At 42.6% G+C, this 17156-nt stretch overlaps 1 protein-coding gene and 1 long non-coding RNA gene across 4 annotated transcripts in view; one reads left to right on the top strand and one right to left on the bottom strand.

Annotated features, from left to right (window-relative positions):
• The window catches only part of LOC309332595, a 417968-nt gene that overhangs the window by 41091 nt on the left and 359721 nt on the right, over positions 1 to 17156 (bottom strand). The window lies entirely within an intron of this gene.
• NFIB (nuclear factor I B) overlaps positions 16252 to 17156 on the top strand; it is a 296978-nt gene continuing 296073 nt past the window's right edge. For all 3 annotated transcript variants that reach the window (XM_081845173.1, XM_081845180.1, XM_081845179.1), the window contains exon 1: positions 16252 to 16362. In XM_081845173.1, the coding sequence (XP_081701299.1) occupies positions 16267 to 16362 (96 nt within the window). In that variant the 5' untranslated portion in view covers positions 16252 to 16266. The remainder of the gene's footprint in view (positions 16363 to 17156) is intronic.

Below are 17156 nucleotides of genomic sequence, written 5' to 3'. Positions count from 1 at the left end.
TATCTATTGTGGCGCATATAATGTTTTGTAACAAGGAATTCAGCATTTTAGAGCATAACTGAGTGCCATCTTGGTTGTTGTTGTTTTATCTGTTGTACCAAGACTGCTACAAAACAACACTGAAAAATTATTTACATTTGGTATTGTGAAGCTGTCTAGTACTTGAATTTGACTAATAAAAGATTACTGGAGAATCATATTGTGCTATTACTGTATAGTGATATCTCAAAGTAATATATGTGTCTTCTTTATAAACATTTTTGTATTTGTTTTCCTTCATGTAACATCCCCGTTTTTCTTTACAAATTATGTTAGCAATTATTATTTACTTTTGTTAAGATGTCTTATGTACTGTATTTTGGGAAATCTTATTTTTTAAATAAACATAAACAATTGTATGTTAAATTTCTCTTTTAAAATCAGGACGCTGCCTGTAGAAAAACACACACTATTTAGCTGATTTTGCAGTACTTTGATATGTTCAGATTTATAAATCACTTGAAGAAATAGTTAAGCAAGCATCCCAGATTCCTTGAAGAGTCACATCTACAATGCACACATTGCTAATTATTTGCTGTATTTTTGTATAATTCTTATATATACAAAATAACACATTTGTGGTTTCATTTGCAAAATATAATGGTGAAATAAACATGATGAAGTAGGTTTTTTTTGTCACTCAGGTTTTTCTTTGTCAGAACCAGAGTGTATAATAAATAAAAGAGGGATGTCACACATAAATTTTGTTTCCAAAGCACATAGGGCTGACTACTGCTGGGGACTAAAGACTAGATTAGATCGCTTTAGCAAGGCACTTCTTATGTTCCTGTATTCCAAGGTACTCTGCCATCACAATGACAATGTACATAGCAGTTCCCGTGGCATATGTGAAATGTGTGATGATGTACAGAAGTTATAGGGTTTCTATTTAGGAATCCTATTTCATGTAATCAAGCTATGGAGCTGGCCTATAGAGTGCACATATTTGCTTTTGGTATTTTGGAATCCAAAGTATATTTTGCTAGGAATATGTTCCATATTCCCACTTGTCTGTCTACTGCATGGCTTCCACGGAAATCATTTGCAAGCTTGCTCTTCTTTTCATGTATTCCAACAGTATCTGGAGGTTGAAAATTCATTTTGAGAAGCTGCCAGGTAATACAGATGAACAAATGCATGCTAGCACTGCTGTAGGCTGACCAATTACCCATATGAGCAGCAATTATATTAGCGTGCAAGGGCAATTGGAAGGAAAATTGGACCCTCTGGACATCCAGCTGAGTAAACAGACTTGAGGAAGGATGGAGGATGTGTTCGTTTGGAATAAAACACAGCTAAGCAAATCTTTAAACGGAAAGACTTCAACATATAAAAGACAGTGAGTTCTCTGAAAACTCATTTTTGAACATTCTCTGTTTAGCCGTTTTTTCCTCAAAACATCCCCTTTGCTAAAGCTTTGGTTTGTGATCAGTCATGGTCTCAACCCCAAAGTCACAAACGCAGATCTCCATGTATATATTTGGACCCCAGTGGCCAGCAATTGTGCAGCGTTTTGTGACCCTGGTACTAGTTCCCATTGTGAGTCTGACATGTACTTCACCTTCACAATCCCCCCCCTTTAAATTAAAGAAACACTGTCTTTACCAAACTGTATGTGCAGTTCCCTGAGCATGGAGAACAATGGTGGTTTGTGTAGCTTCAATGATTTGACCAGAACATATACTGTGTTTTGGCATGAGGAGTATGCAAGTTGAAATATAAATGTGCAGGTGTTGCAGGAAAATGAGCTCTCCAAGAAAAAGAAATAACAACTTGCCCCTTGATGTGGGACATTGTTTTGATACTAACAATGATGTGCTAGGGTGAACAGAATGTCATCCCTGTACAATATCCAACCATTTATTGCCATCCAGGACTTGTCCCATAGGATATGGAAGAGCTGGCTTTTTTAAAGGAAGAATAAGACGACGGCAAAATGTTAGAATATCACAGAGAAGCTACAGAGCAGGAGAATCACATGTTACAGCTCTTGCCAGATATTATCACTTCAGCTTTGCTTCCCCAAAGTTTAAATGCAAACATAGTGAAACTTAACTTCTAGGAAATATGCATAATAGGATTACATTATGATGTAGAAAATATTCTGTAATTTACAAGACCCCCCAACAATCTCCAGCAAATTTCATCAGGCCAACTCCCTTTCCAGGGAGCCACTGCATAGCTTAACACTACTGATCGTTCTGGCATTCTTCACTCTACTTGCATCATCGATCTGTGAGTTTGCAGGGCATAGCTGTCAGCTGTCCCTTATTTGGCGGGAAACTCCCTTATCCCAGCGCCATGTCCTGCTGCTGTCCCTTACTGATGATGTCCCTTAAATTTCCTGGGTTTCAAAGGAAGCAGCTCCTCTCCCTCCCTCCCTGCTGGCCAGGGAGGAGGGAGGCTCCAACTGTGTTGCTTGGCTGCGTTGCTCACCCAATAAGGGGTCTAAGAACGACTGGGGGGTGGAGCTTGCATGCCTTGTGCCGATCAAATCGGCTGCGTTGCCTAGGGACTCGCCTTTGCTCAGCGCTTCCCAGCGGAGAGGTGATGGTGGTTTTCCTTGCTGCACCCCCTTTGCCGGTTTGCTGTGGGAACCACCGCTTGAGGCTTTGTTTGGCTGCTGCGCTGGGCTTTCTGCCTTTGGCTTGGGAGCTGGTTGACTAAATTCCCTTATTTTGGCTGCTGGTCCCTTATTTTCAAATCTGTAAGTTGATAGCTATGTTGCAGGGTGGGTAACTTTTCTCATTCCGAGGATGTGTATGGTGGGGTAATAAATCGAGGACCACACACACGTGCCCACACACCTTCCATCTCTCTTTCACACATATGCACACCCTCTGCTTTTTAACACCGTTCAATACCCTCACATACATTCTGTCGGCTTTTGGGATATCATGGAATCATAGAATTGTATATTTGGAAGGGACCCTGAGAGTCATCTAGTCCAAGCCCCTGCAATGCAGGAATCTCAGCTAAAGCATCCATGGCAGGTGGCCACACGACTTCTGCCTAAAAACTGCCAAGGAAGGAGAGTCCACAACCTCCCGAGGGAGACAGTTCCACTGTCAAACAGCTCTTACTGTCAGAAAGTTCTTCCTGATGTTTGGTCAGAATTGTGATGGCCTGGGATTTCGATTCAGAGGCTGAACCAGAGGAATCCCAGCCTGCACAGGAGTCCCCGCCTCCAGGGCCGGCTGAACTGGGGCAAGGTTTAGATTCTGAGGAGCCTGCACCTGTGTCAGATCCTCAGGAGCAGGCACCAGGTGAAACCCTTCTGGCCCCAGAGGTGCTTGAGGACTCAGTGGCTACAGGTGAGCCTCCCCCGGGGCCCAGTAACCCTTCGGCCTCTCCTGAACTACAGAGGCTTAGGGCAGAGAGGCGAAGGGAACTGGTTGCTCCCAGGAGGAGTGCTCGCCTTAAGGCCAGAGGAGGCGGGGCTCCTGGGGACCAGGACCGCCCCTGGCCTTAGAAGAAGATAAAGGTCAGTCAGCCCGGTCCCAGGTTGCGGGAGCAACGTCGTTGTTGGCTTCAGATCTTCCAGTGTTCCTGTTCCCTGCCCGGCCTCCTGCTCCTGACCTTCCAGCGTTCCTGTTCCCTGCCCGGCCTGCTGCTTCTGACCTTCCAGCGTTCCTGTTCCCGCCCGGCTCCCAGTTTCGGACCTCGCCTCTCATCTTGTGAACTCTGACTACGATCACGGTACCTTCCCCCCGGGGCCAGCACAAGAATCTCCTTTCTTGTAATTTGAAGCCACTGGTTCAAGTCCTCCCCTCCAGAGCAGGAGAAAACAAGCTTGCTGCATCTTCCATGTGACAGCCCTTGAGATATTGGAAGATGGCTATCACATCTCTTCTCAGTCTCCTCTTCTCCAGGCTCCTTCAACTGCTCCTCATATGACTTGGTTTCCAGACCCTTGATCATCTGGGTTGCCCTCCTCTGCACACATTCCAGCTTGGCAACATCCTTCCTAAATTGTGGTGCCCAGAATTGGATACAGCATGTGCCCCTCTGTAATAAACTTTTGGCAAAGCTCCCCTTCTCCTCAAACTTATGCCTAGCATAAAACATGATAACCAGACTTGTCAGTCATACTAAACTTTACAGACACATTAATATAGTTCACCCTCATTTATACTAACTTAACCCATTAGTGGGTGGTGCTGTGGTCTAAGCCACAGAGCCTAGGGCTTGCCGATCAGAAGGTCAGCGGTTTGAATCCCCACGACGGGGTGAGCTCCCGTTGCTCCTGCCCACCTAGCAGTTCGAAAGCACGTCAAAGTGCAAGTAGATAAATAGGTACCACTCCGGCGGGAAGGTAAACTGTGTTTCTGCGCGCTGATCTGGTTTGCCAGAAGCGGCTTAGGCATGCTGGCGACATGACCTGGAAGCTGTCTGCGGACAAATGCCGGCTCCCTCGGCCTGTAAAGCGAGATGAGCGCCACAACCCCAGAGTCGTCCGCGACTGGACCTAACGGTCAGGGGTCCCTTTACCTTTTAACCCATTAGTCACTGATGTGCTTATGAAGTGCAGGCTCCAATTCAGCCCCAACTATATGGGGATAATCTCTGTGACATTCTATTGCAGCAGCAGAACCAAAAACATAGATAAGAGCAGCCTTGATTTTGGCTGGACTCAGTAGCTGGTAAGGAGCAAATTTTTCTCCACAGAGTACCGTGCCTGGACATGTCATGATGTAGGTGAGTGGTTGCTATTTGTTTGTATGATGAAAAGTACAGTACAGTACTGCTTTTGGGCCAAACCCAATATCTATCATTGCTACTGGAGTGCATGACATATAATGACATACTCTGTTTCCTTCCTGCCTACCTATTATAATGAAATCCATTCCCATTAAGATTTTTCATTCAATGGTCAATGTTTGGACATTACCCTTAGATGCCATGTAAACGTTTGAAGAGAATCTCTAGCTTAAATGTTTTATGGCTGATTTCCTTTACTGAGGAATGCATGAGCACTGCAAAATCCATGGCAATCTACTCTCTCAAAACGCGTCTAACTTAATTCAAACCATAGCCTTTCCCCCTTTATCCTGCTCTGTTATTCTGTCCTAATATATTCATGCACATAAGCAATGTAAACTATTTTGAGAACCCTTAAAAGCCATGAATATAAGGTTTTCAAAGAAAAGACATATGTGCTTAGTGCGGTAGCTCTGTTACGAAATCCTAAGCTTTTTTAGAAAATAAAAAAGACATGATATTCAGAAGTAAACATGTGTGCATAGTATATTCTGACTGATGGCTATATTGATTGCAAAGGAAAGGAGGGGGAAAGTGACCTGGGTGGGGGGGGAGATAAATGTTGCTTTGATGAGGAGAAAGGCAAGATTTTTTTATCTAAAGAAGGGGCATTGTGCTCCTGCAAACATGAAAACAATGGAAGCCTTATGCACTTCACCCCATCAGCAGCTCTAATACTAAAGCTTCAGTAAAAGGAGTAGAGGGGAAAGCCTTTGTACAAGAGAAAATAAAGAACAATTCATAAGTACAAGGAGTGGGAAGGTTTGCTGGCTGACAGGTATTTGCATTTCATTAAAGGAAAGGCAACCTGTTGGAAAGGAGGACCTCAGGGAGATTAAGGTTTGCATTTGATGTGGAGTACCCAGGGATATCGTAGAGAACTGTGCATATAACTTGAAAGCACTAGACAGGTGTGTGCCCAATATGCATCACACCAGGAAATGTTGCCTGTGTGTGTGCAACATACTGTATTCCATAGGTTAACAAGCAAGCTTTTTGAGAAATGAATGAACAATACAAAAGTCACTGGAAAAGAAATAGTTGAAATGCTTCAGTTTTTTGAGACTGAAAGTGCACTTACTGTAGCACACTGAGAACCTTGGCTTCCCATGCTAATCTTTGCTTAGTGGTGGGAACATGTATCAAGTCAGAACATTGCTTCATTTCTTGGCACAGCTGCACTGGCTCCCAGTGCCTGTGGATCTCTGAGCTCCTTTCCACCGGCTGGTTTTGATCTAAAAAGAACCCTCATACCTTTTGGAATGCAGCTGTAATTGGGAATCCACCTAGACCCTTAGATCTTCATCTGCAGCCTTCGGCTAGGTCCTACCCATCCACCCCAAATGAGTTTTGGAGGGTGGTGACAATGAAGAGGGCCTTTTCAGTTGTGGCTCCCCATTTGTGGAATGCTCTCCTAGGCCTCTTAGCACCCTTAGCAATGAGATAAATTGGTACCTCCAAAGCTGGGAGAGACCATGGAGCAGAAACTCGAAAAGTTTGCTTTTCATTGCCCTTTGCACTCTGCCATTGTCTTCCTTTGCAGTCATCGGTGTTGGGTCTGCTCTGCTCCAACTCTCTGCTACTGCCTGTCCACCTGCTTTCTTCCCTCCACTTGCTGCTTCCCCTTCTGCCTCTCCCCCCCCCCTTCTTTCTCCTCCTGCAACTCTCGCACCGCCATCCGACTGGGGAGGCAACCCCACAGGGCTGCTGTGACTGCCCATGCCAGCAACCAGATTCCTCTGCTGAGGCACCCAGAGGGAGACAGCAAGCCTTGCCCATGTGCCTAGAACAGCGAAGGAGCAGCCTAGGGGATGCACGGTCAGGTGGACAGGCTCCTAGCCACTTCAAGCCAGAGTGGAGAGGGGGGAATTTTTGCATCCTCCTAGGTTTGCACCATTGGTGGGGGCCAAGCCCTGCTCCCTAGTGAGGTCCAGCAGGCACCATCATTAATACGCTTTTGTGACCAGGTAAAAACCTCTTCTGATATTCTGATATTCACTCAAGAGTGGCACTCAAGGGTTTAAGGCAGGAGTCTTTGCCTTTCTGACCTGGATACCCCAGGGATTCAGGGCCGTCTTACCCATAGGCGCTAGGGGTGCGGGGCACCTGGGCGCTGGGCTGTCAGGGGCACCAGGCCAAAAATCCAGGGCCCAAGAGCTGAGTCCGGGTAAGAGCCTGCCCGTCGGTCGGAGCGCTGCGGCGGGCTCTTCTGCTGCAGGCAACTCTGTGCCGCAAGTTCAGGGGCAACCAAGTCAGCACGACGCTGAGGCGGCTGGCCGGCTCCATCCTCCTGTGCGCCTGGGACTGGACAACCTGGTGGAGGGGCCGCCAGGCGGATCTTTGCACCCCAGTGCTGCATATGCTTAAGACAGCCTTGTAGGAATTGCTGTCATTTTTATTCTGCAATCTGTGTGGCAGCTGTGAGCCACTTTCCTTTCAAATTTCCTGCAGTAACCCAGAACAATACTAGGTTGTGGGCAACGGAAAGTGAAGCAGCTCCCAGACGTTTGTGCCAGGTGGGCACTACCAAGATGATGAAGCATCAACAGCTGCTCAAAGATGCACCCCTGAAAGTGCTCCACATACTTATCTCTTTCTGAGATTATTTATCCCCATATTACAGATGAGAAGTGAGGCCCTGAGAAAAGCACTGCATTCATGGCAGTGCTGAGATGTGAACCAGGGACTTTCCTTAAAGTAGCTCAAGTCATTCAGCCATTACAGCTCATTGTTACATTGTCATGTGCTTGGTGCCCCTACCCACCTACAGTTTGAAGCAGGGATTGTGGGCATGTGCCATGTTCCCTACCTTCCCTGGGAGCACAAGTGGTGCTGCGGTCTAGACCACTGAGCCTCTTGAGCTTGCCAATCGGAAGGTCGGCAGTTCAAATCCATGCAACAGGGTGAGCTCCCATTGCTTTGTCCCAGCTCCTGCCAACCTAGCAGTTCGAAAGCATACCAGTGCAAGTGGATAAATAGGTACTGCTGCGGTGGGAAGGTAAACACCGTTTCCATGCGCTCTGGCACTCGTCACAGTGTCCTGTTGCACCAGAAGCGGTTTAGTCATGCTGGCCACATGACCAAGAAAATCTGTCTCTGGACAAATGCTGGCTCCCTCGGCCTGAAAACAGAGATGAGTGCCGTACCCCATAGTTGAATTTGACTGGACTTAACCGACTAGGGGTCCTGTATTTTACCCCCCTCATTCAATTTTCCCCAATCAATTCCAGTTTACTTAAGTTTCAATGCAGTCATTTCCCCCAATTTCTCTCCTGCAGAAGCATCACACATACACGCCCTTCTTCACCTAGAAGCAACACCCAAACATATGTGTGTTCACTTACACATATACACCAACCATCACAGGATCACCAGCCTCCAAACGCTATCAGGATCAGTCTCTCCCCCTCCCCACTCAGGATTGGCAAAACGTTCCCTTCTGAAGTTGTGAATGCTGTTCTGTTCGGGAGAATAGCGCACTGCCCCACCAACCTGAGTCTGTCTTCGTACTTAACAACCAATCAGGGGGTGGCTTTGCCTCTGATTGACTCTGGCTGCCCCTCCTGCCGGTCCCCATCAGTCTTAATGAATACCAGTCAAAAGTCGCACTGCCTTATTATGCCAGTAAATGCTGCCACAGGAGAGGAAAACGTCAGTAAGTTTTGAAACCACTGCTCAGAACTTCAGCAGAGCACTGGAGAATAAATAGCCTTCCTTGACGAGCCCAAGTAAAGGAAATCGGTAGTTTTCGCCAAACTTGGAAAGAAATCTATGCTATGCCTGTTAAAAAATGTCAGCATCAATTTCCATCACTTTTTCACTTGCTGCAGTTGGATTTGGCTCAGCTTGAAATTTGACACAAGTCGGGGACCTCATCAGGTAGTTGATGCCAAGTTCCAAGTTACTAGCTCGACAGGTGCACCATATTACCAAAGTCCACGCCTGACTTCAGCCAAAGCATCTGACAAAATCAGCTTTTTGTTTCCAACCTTAATAGTCACCCTCTACATTTCATAATTCTTCGCCCACACATAGCCAGATTGTTCGGAAACATAGAATCAGAAATAATTTTAAAGTAATGTTTTAAGGATGTATTTAAAACATATTTAAGAAGACTGTTTGCTTTGGTTTTATGCTCACAACGAAACAGGACATATTAAAAAAAAATTCCAGGATATAAGATGATGAGAAATATACCCTACAATTCATTTACCATTCTTATTATTATCATTGAGTCTTGAACAATGAAACTTACATCACAAGTAGATATTTTCCTTAGATACAGAACTTTTATTCAAATGTTAATGTTTTAGATAGATTTTAACGTGTGTGTGTGTGTGTGTGTGTGTGTGTGTGTGTATTGGGAAGCCCTGTTCTGAGTATGATTGTGTTTTTAACTGAACATTAAACTTGTAACATCTTTTCCACATTAGAACCCAAGCCCCCTTTCTCGCATTATGAATAACTTCCTCTTTCCTTTATTCAGCTTTCCCTAAATCCCCTGAAATACCTCCTATTGGAACTAAAGAAAACAGGCTTGCTCGCCAAAAAAAAAACTGTATTCCAGGTTTTTATTGCAGCCTAATTTAGTTACTGTAATACAACCACCCTCCAAACATCTTGCCCTTGGGCATTCTTATTTGCCAAGATCAAAGTCTTCTTGATGCTGGCATGACTGACAACTGGTTTTGTCAAAGACCTGAGGTGGTCATTATTTTATTGTTTTATGACAGTTGGGAGGATTTTTAATTAGTGTAAATTTCTGCCTTTGTTATGTTATACTAAATAAATATTTTTGATGCATGGCTGTTATTTGACAAGACAGTTGACCATGTCAGGGTTTTTTTGTATGAGCTCCATGGTCAAGCCTACTTGCAAATCCTGCTAGAAATAATACATTAATTTCCATTTACAATGTCTTTACGGAAATGACATTTCAGTAAGTAGGATGGTCTGGCATTTCCTCTCCATGTTATGATGGCCTGTGTTGCTGTGTTGGCGGAGGGAGATCGTTAAAATGCTGAACTTTTGCTGGGCTAGAGAAAAGGCCTTTCTGTATTACTTGACAGTAACTTTGAAAAAACTACATAATTGTCAACTTGTATTCAGAACACTAAAAACAAAAAGTAGAACAAAGCAGCATTGATTAGGTTCCCTCCACCCTTCCTTACTATATTCAGTGGGAAATGAGTCCATATTTGATGGGGATCGGAGAATCGTCCTCAGCAGTAAACATTAGTCTTTGGCAGCAAAAAGGCAATGAAATCAGACTGTAAAAGCCAAACAAAAAAACAAGCCAATCAATACCAATCATTGAAAAACAAAAGTAATACAAACATCCCACTCCCTAATCTAAAATGAGGTTGTAAACTAGGCTTATTCTTATTCCTATAAACATTATAAACATTAAGTGCACACCAAATATAAATAAAATCATTACATTCCAGTTGTCTATTTATAGGCCAGACATGCTTGGTAAGTTTCTCCATAAGAGCAATGGGCCAATTTTGTTGACGCCTCACTGCCACCCATAGAACTGTAATAACTGTTAAGTAATTGCGCTAATCGATTAAAAGATTGTCTTCTGAAATATTTTTCGGACATCGTATAATCACTGCAAGTGGTAGGTTTCAGTCTGATGATATTTCTTCCAGTTGAGTTGTGAAGCCAGAAGGCTGATTTTACTACATATCATATGTATAATATGTATTGTGCCGTAGAACTTTCTCCTCTCCTCTGCCCTGCATGTCCCTGTGTATTCTGAGGGCACACAGGAAAAGGAGAGGAAAGAGATTGCATGAGTGAAATTCTGTTTGAGCAGAAATGAATACAACCCGAAGTATTTTCTGAAATAAATGGAAATCCTTAAAACCCCCCTCAAAATGTGACTTTGTGAAGATGTGTGTGTCATCTTCATGGATGCTTAAGAGGTTGCTGATAAACGGCCTTCAGAACCCATCTACCAGATTAATATACATTTCTGGTAAATAGGGGACAAGTTATCTATTAGAATATTGCTGCAAGGTGACATTCTTATTCTTATTCTTATTCTTATTCTTATTCTTATTCTTAATACCCCGCCCATCTGGATGGGTTTCCCCAGCCACTCTGGGCAACTCCCAGCAGAATAATAATAATAATATTAGCAATAATAATAATAATAATAATAATAATAATAATAATAAATTTTATTTATATCCCGCCCTCCCCAGCCGAAGCCGGGCTCAGGGCGGCTAACAATAATCAAATAATCAAACAATCAAATAGTCACACATTCTAAAAATATTTCATTATAAAAATTAATTAAAATCAAATTAATGGCAACTGATTAAGCAAAATTCTGTGCAGGTTGCCAGAGGAGGGAGTCAGGCTGCGCCCTGACCAAAGGCCTGGTGGAACAACTCTGTCTTGCAGGCCCTGCGGAAAGATGTCAAGTCAAACATTAAAAACTTCCCTAAACAGGGCTGCCTTCAGATGTCTTCTAAAAGTCAAATAGTTATTTATTTCCCTGACATCTGATGGGAGGGTGGTCCACAGGGTGGGTGCCACTACTGAGAAGGCCCTCTGCCTGGTTCCCTGTAACCTCACTTCATTCAATGAGAAGGCCCTTGGAGCTGGGCCTCAGTGTCCTGGCTGAACGATAGGGGTGGAGACGCTCCTTCAGGTATACTAGGCCGAGGCCGTCTAGGGCTTTAAAGGTCAGCAACAACATTTTGAATTGTGCCCGGAAACATACTGGGAGCCGATGTAGGTCTTTCAGGACCGGTGTTATATGGTCTCAGCGGCCACTCCCATTCACCAGTCTAGCTGCCACATTCTATTTTCATTCATTAGAAAATTAGCTTCAGTACTTTAGAGCTTCAAAGCAATTGATTGGTTTGATTTCTATACTGCTTAATATACTAAAAATATTTCTAAGTAGGGTACAAAAAACCAAAACAGCAAAAGACAACCATGTCCTCCCTCTCAGACACTGGGTTCTAACCCAGGATCCAAACTCAGCTCACCTGCAAACATATCACAATGAGAAGAGTTCCTGGGGACAGTGAACATCATCCTCGTCTCTCACTCTAGACTTGCTTTTTCTGTCCAGGCCCAAGGTGGATGGTGCTTCCTCAGGCTGACTACAGCTGGGTTATGTTCAGTTGTATTTTCCCTACCTAGTTCCAGGTGCAGCAGGTCTGTTGAGTTTCCCAGGGGGTCCAGAGGAAGGGGAAAGTGGGAGAGGATACAAGCAGCAATTTGCCAGGAAGGTAGTTTGCTTCTTCCCCTTACTATGGAGCAAGCTGCTTGTTCCTTTATTGCTTTCAAAAAGGAGCAAACTTCCCAAGGAAAATGTTTGGACCATGCAACTTCAGTCTTTAAGCTTGGTGTGCTAGAAAACGTACTATCTTCACTCTCTGCTTCAAAGAGGATCTGGAAAGGTAGGAAAGAAAATGTAACTTGGTTTTAATTATATTGTAACACGCTCCATACTTCCTTGAGTTCTGTTTTCTTTGGATGTTGGATGTCAAAGCACTGAAAACTAAAGGTATCTTTGTAACAGCAAATACAAACATTTACTAATTTATAAATATTATTTACCCATTGGTAACAAATTGGGAGAAAATAGGCAACTAAAAGACAGCAAATTTCTGGTTTTGCGTCCAACCTCCAAGCAACTATTTGGACCTTCATTCCAGTTCAGATAAATTCCAGCTTTAAATCTCCCAACTGTCTCTCATTCTCTAACTTCAAAGTGAAAAATGGGTCTCAAACTGCTGATCACACACTTGCTCTCGCCTTCCAAAGGCTGGGAAGAGATTCCTTGCTCTCATGAAAATATTGTCCAAGAATATTGCAGGTTTGTTTTGGATGTTTGCCCTACTGTGTCTGGTGGGGCTTGTCTTCAGAAAACTTCAGGTGTGCCTAGGATTCCACCTGAAATTTGCTTTGTTAAATCCCTAGTCGCTCACCAGCTGGCCATTAAGAATAACTAAGAAAGCCAAGTTCACATCATTTTTGAATATTCTTGCACAGAACAGTACCTTCAGCAAAGGAAACAAAGGCAACCTTTTAACTTAAGTAACATATTTAAATCACAAAAAAGTGAATAGCACCTAGTGACAAATTAGGAATGGCTTAAGGGCTCTGATCTACATGATGCTGGTTTGAGACTCATAGAAAAGTAGAGTTGGAAGATTGAATAGTGGCATTTTACAACAAAGTATAAGATACAGTATAAAGTATACAGTACATTTTGGATAAAATTGCGAGAGCGCTGATTAAAAACTCAGCACTGGTAATGCAGTGAGGGCAGCTCTGGTCATCTAACCGCCTCTGCTCAATTGCTTTGATTTACACATACAGAAAACCCACACAAGTGAGACTTAACTGGCTTTTGAAAACCTCTGTAATGACCTTTCCTGAAAACTGTACAACCAAGGTTTCCATGATGTGGGAATCAGGTGAGTGGAGAGGCCTGCTTATTAGTTCAGCTTTGGCTGCACCTATGTTCCTATTAGGTGAACCAGTTTGGAGAACTCCCCACTATAGTTCTTCACTGGTTAAAGCAGGCTTCCTCAACCTCGGCCCTCCAGATGTTTTGAGACTACAATTCCTATCATCACTGACCACTGGTCCTGCTAGCTAGGGATCATGGGAGTTGTAGGCCAAAAACATCTGGAGGGCCGAGGTTGAGGAAGCCTGGGTTAAAGAAATATTGTCCGGCATAATGAAGGCAGGAATCAAGTGTTGCTTTTTACCATCAGTTTACTTTTACTACCACATTACTTGCATGGTGAGTTCTTGATAGGGAGAGACTAAATGCACTGTGGTCTGTACCAGTTGATAGTCAGCTGTTTCCTGGCAGGTAGCTGTCAAGGGGAATTTCATTCTTCTTTATTCACTGCTTCCGCTTGTGATTTCAGGTAAACTGTCAGGTTGCTTCAGATAAAATTCAGGTCAACATATTGGATTTTGTCAGTGTGTTCTAAAATAGGCAAAATGAGTGGAATCTGTTTAGAAATGTTTTCAACAGATTTAGCACAATTTCAGTTAGACTTTTGTATCTTGCAATATCTTGTGGCATTTATCATCTTTATTGCTAATTTTGCATATTAGGAATTTCTATTGGGACTTTCCCTGAAATGTGTACTTATTTTAATAAAGCTTTTCTCCCTATCCTGAATAAAGCTAAAATGTTTACACCATTTAAGTTCTAATGCAGTGTAACAGTGGATTTGCAAGAATTTAAGAAATTACATATTTTAAAGATGAGAAAACCCTTGATCATGTATAACTGTTACTTTATTGTTGTTGTTGTTGTTGTTGTTGCTATTTATTATTTAAAAAACACCAGTTGGGGCCTTTAAATGGAATAGTAGCTCAAAATGTCAGAAGGATGGCACTACAAATAAGATATTTATTTTAAAGAGGGAAATTGAAAAAACATTATCCTTGAAGGCCAGAAAATGATGGAAATTTTTTTTTTGTCAACCTGACATGCTAAAATCCTTACATGGATTGAAAAATCAGATTAACAGCAGCTTGCAAAAAGTATCCATGCAGGCATTAGTAGTGTCAAAAATGTGTGAAAATTGCAATAATAGTTCCTACTGATATCCTTCATACATAAAGTGATATTCTATATTCTTGTGATTCTTTAATATAAAATATTGCGCACGTGAATTTTCAACACTTAATCAAGGAAAGAGGGTTTTTTGTTTGTTTGTTTTTGTTTGTTTGTTTGTTAACATAGCTTTGAACATGGCATTAGGAGATTTGGGATCTTTGGGTTTCATATGGCCCATGCTGAAACAAACATGATCTGTGCTATAAAATTCTTCATATTTTTCTTGTGAACAGTAAGTCTGAAGTACAGCACAACAGAAATATTTATTCTACCTTTCGTCTTTTCTTCCAAGAATTCACTTTTCAAGTCTCTCTTCCATTTCATTGAACCTTTCTTTTCCTGGATGTTTCCAGCACAATGTGATCTTTCCTGTAATGCAACTAACAAATTCTTTAATGGAAAGAAGATATAAATCAAGGCTGTAATAATAAATCAAGGCTGCAAAAATATATACCAAAATTCTGTGCGAGTAAATTTGTATATATTTGCATATTTTTCTAACTGTCCTGTTTCAGTTAGTTATGGGAATAGGCAAGGAAGTGAAGCCCTGTCACACAAAATGTGGATCAGCTGATTGCCTTTGTTGAAAGTTAACAGTTTAAGTTGTTTTAAAAATCTTTGTGGTTTACAATTGGAAGAAAAGTGGCACATGCTCTTTAACAGAAATAAAGATAACTTTTTCAGTGAATGCAAAGAGTGCTGCACAGATGATGAAAGGTAAGTGTTTTTTTAGAGAAAGAGTGCTGAGGCTCATGTCTGTCTTGGAAATGACATTTTGTGCCTTCTAATATCATGGGATTATGGGTTAATCAATGGTAATCAACACATGTTCAGAAGCACTGTGCTTGACTTCATTTGCTGCTATTGAAAACAGTGAAGCGCTTCTGAGCTCAGATTAAGCCCTGGAAATTGCCCGGGGCTGGGAGATGATATAAATGTATAAAGGGCCAAACAAAGCAAACAAACCTTTTCCTGGACATATCTTTCATCGGAAAGGACCTGTTTGGAATGAAGACAATGCAGCTTCATTATGAGCAGTTCAGGAGCCCTCGAGGAGGGAATGTGCAGGAACTCTTCACAGCCTGCCAGTGCCCTGCCCCTTCCCTAACTTGAAGTGTTGACTGCACCTCCTATCTTTATGCAGATTTATTTCATCCCAGCTTCCTGGTCTCTTGTTTAAACATGGGTCGCAAAGAGTTAAAACTGTTTCCATATGTCTAGCATGTTAATAGGGTTTGTAGCCTTTGGCAACTTCATCTGCAGCTACTACCTATGTCCCCCCACCCTGGGTGTGTGTGTGTGTGTGTGTGTGTGTGTGTGAGAGAGAGAGAGAGAGAGAGAGAGAGAGAGAGAGAGAGAGAGAGAGAGAGGATATACATACACATTTGAACTGTGCTCTGATTGTGTGAATGAAACCATTATGTCTTTGTCAGGGAGATATTAATTCTCAGCAGTTATAGCTCCCCCCCTCAATTTCTTTTGGTCTCAAAGCTAGGCATGGAGCATGTCAAACAATATACAACAGAAAAAGAATGCAAATAAACTTTAGCCTACATTGCCCAGCAAAGCATTTAGCCGCCCACTTGAAAAATACTTAAGTCTTGTACACATGATACACGAGGAATGTTCGCTCGTTTCACCGATCCCTTCACACACACACACACACACACACACCCTAACACGCAAGCAACAAAACCTGATCCTTGTCTTTATATCTGTGAGGTTGGAGTTCTTGCGAATAAAGGAGCTTTTCCCATGATGCAGTGTGATAAGGATTGGCCTACATGTAGCCCTGCAAGCCACTGCTGATGTTTTCTTGATTAGGTATCTTATCTTCCATTGAGTTGCATCAGATGAAGGTTGCTGACAGCGTAATGGCAGGGAAGGCGTCGGACAGCTCCATAAAATGGCAGCTATGTTATGACATGTCAGCTAGGACTTGGTGGATGGTAAGTTGGCGTGATAACATTTTTTTTTCCTTCCCGAAAGATTTTTTTTTTCCTCCCTTCTCTTTTTGAACTCCTCCTTCATTGTTGCAATGCACGTGTTTATAAAGTTCACATCCAGGCGCAGAAACTTCCAACTGCAAGTTGCAGTGCATCTGCGGAGCCTGAAGCATCATAGCATGTTAGATAAGGTTTCTCTTCTATTGTGGTTGGGGTCACAGGCAGCCTTTTTAGAAATACAGCGAGAGCAGGAGGAAGGGTTTAACCCCCGTTCCTTTTCTTTAAAGAAACTAAACAACAACAACAAAAATCCCCACAAAATGTCAATTTTACTTTGTGCCCAGGCTGGCTGGGTGTGAGAATGTAGACCTAGAAGCAGTGACGGTGGGGAAAGAAAGCAACAATGTCATCATGTTCTTGACTAATTGTTCTTGAGTTGGTCCTAAAACAGAGCAATCTGCCTATTTATTCTGTTTCTTTCTGAATAATTCTTTGGAAAGTGCATTGTATCACGTTGCGAGCTGCTTCCTAATCAGTATGCAATTGTCCCCCCCCCTTCCCTTAATTTCCTCCTCCCTTTCAATGAATACAGTAACTAGAGCAACTACTGATTAATATGCCGCTTGGCATAATTAAATTTAGTTAATGAAGCTATGCATATTAAGTCCAATCCTTTGTTTGGGCGAGCATGGCTTTAAAAAAATAATCATATTTGTACAGCTGCAACCGAAGGAAGGAAACAAAACAAAAAGAGAAGGGAGAACCCAGGGAGAGGCAACTTTTAAAATGTTACTGAG

The sequence above is a fragment of the Podarcis erhardii genome (assembly GCF_964252035.2).
Source record: "Podarcis erhardii genome assembly, chromosome: 17".
Taxonomy (NCBI): Eukaryota; Metazoa; Chordata; class Lepidosauria; order Squamata; family Lacertidae; genus Podarcis; species Podarcis erhardii.
Note: the sequence above shows the minus strand (reverse complement) of the source record. Positions and strands in the feature narration are given on the sequence as shown.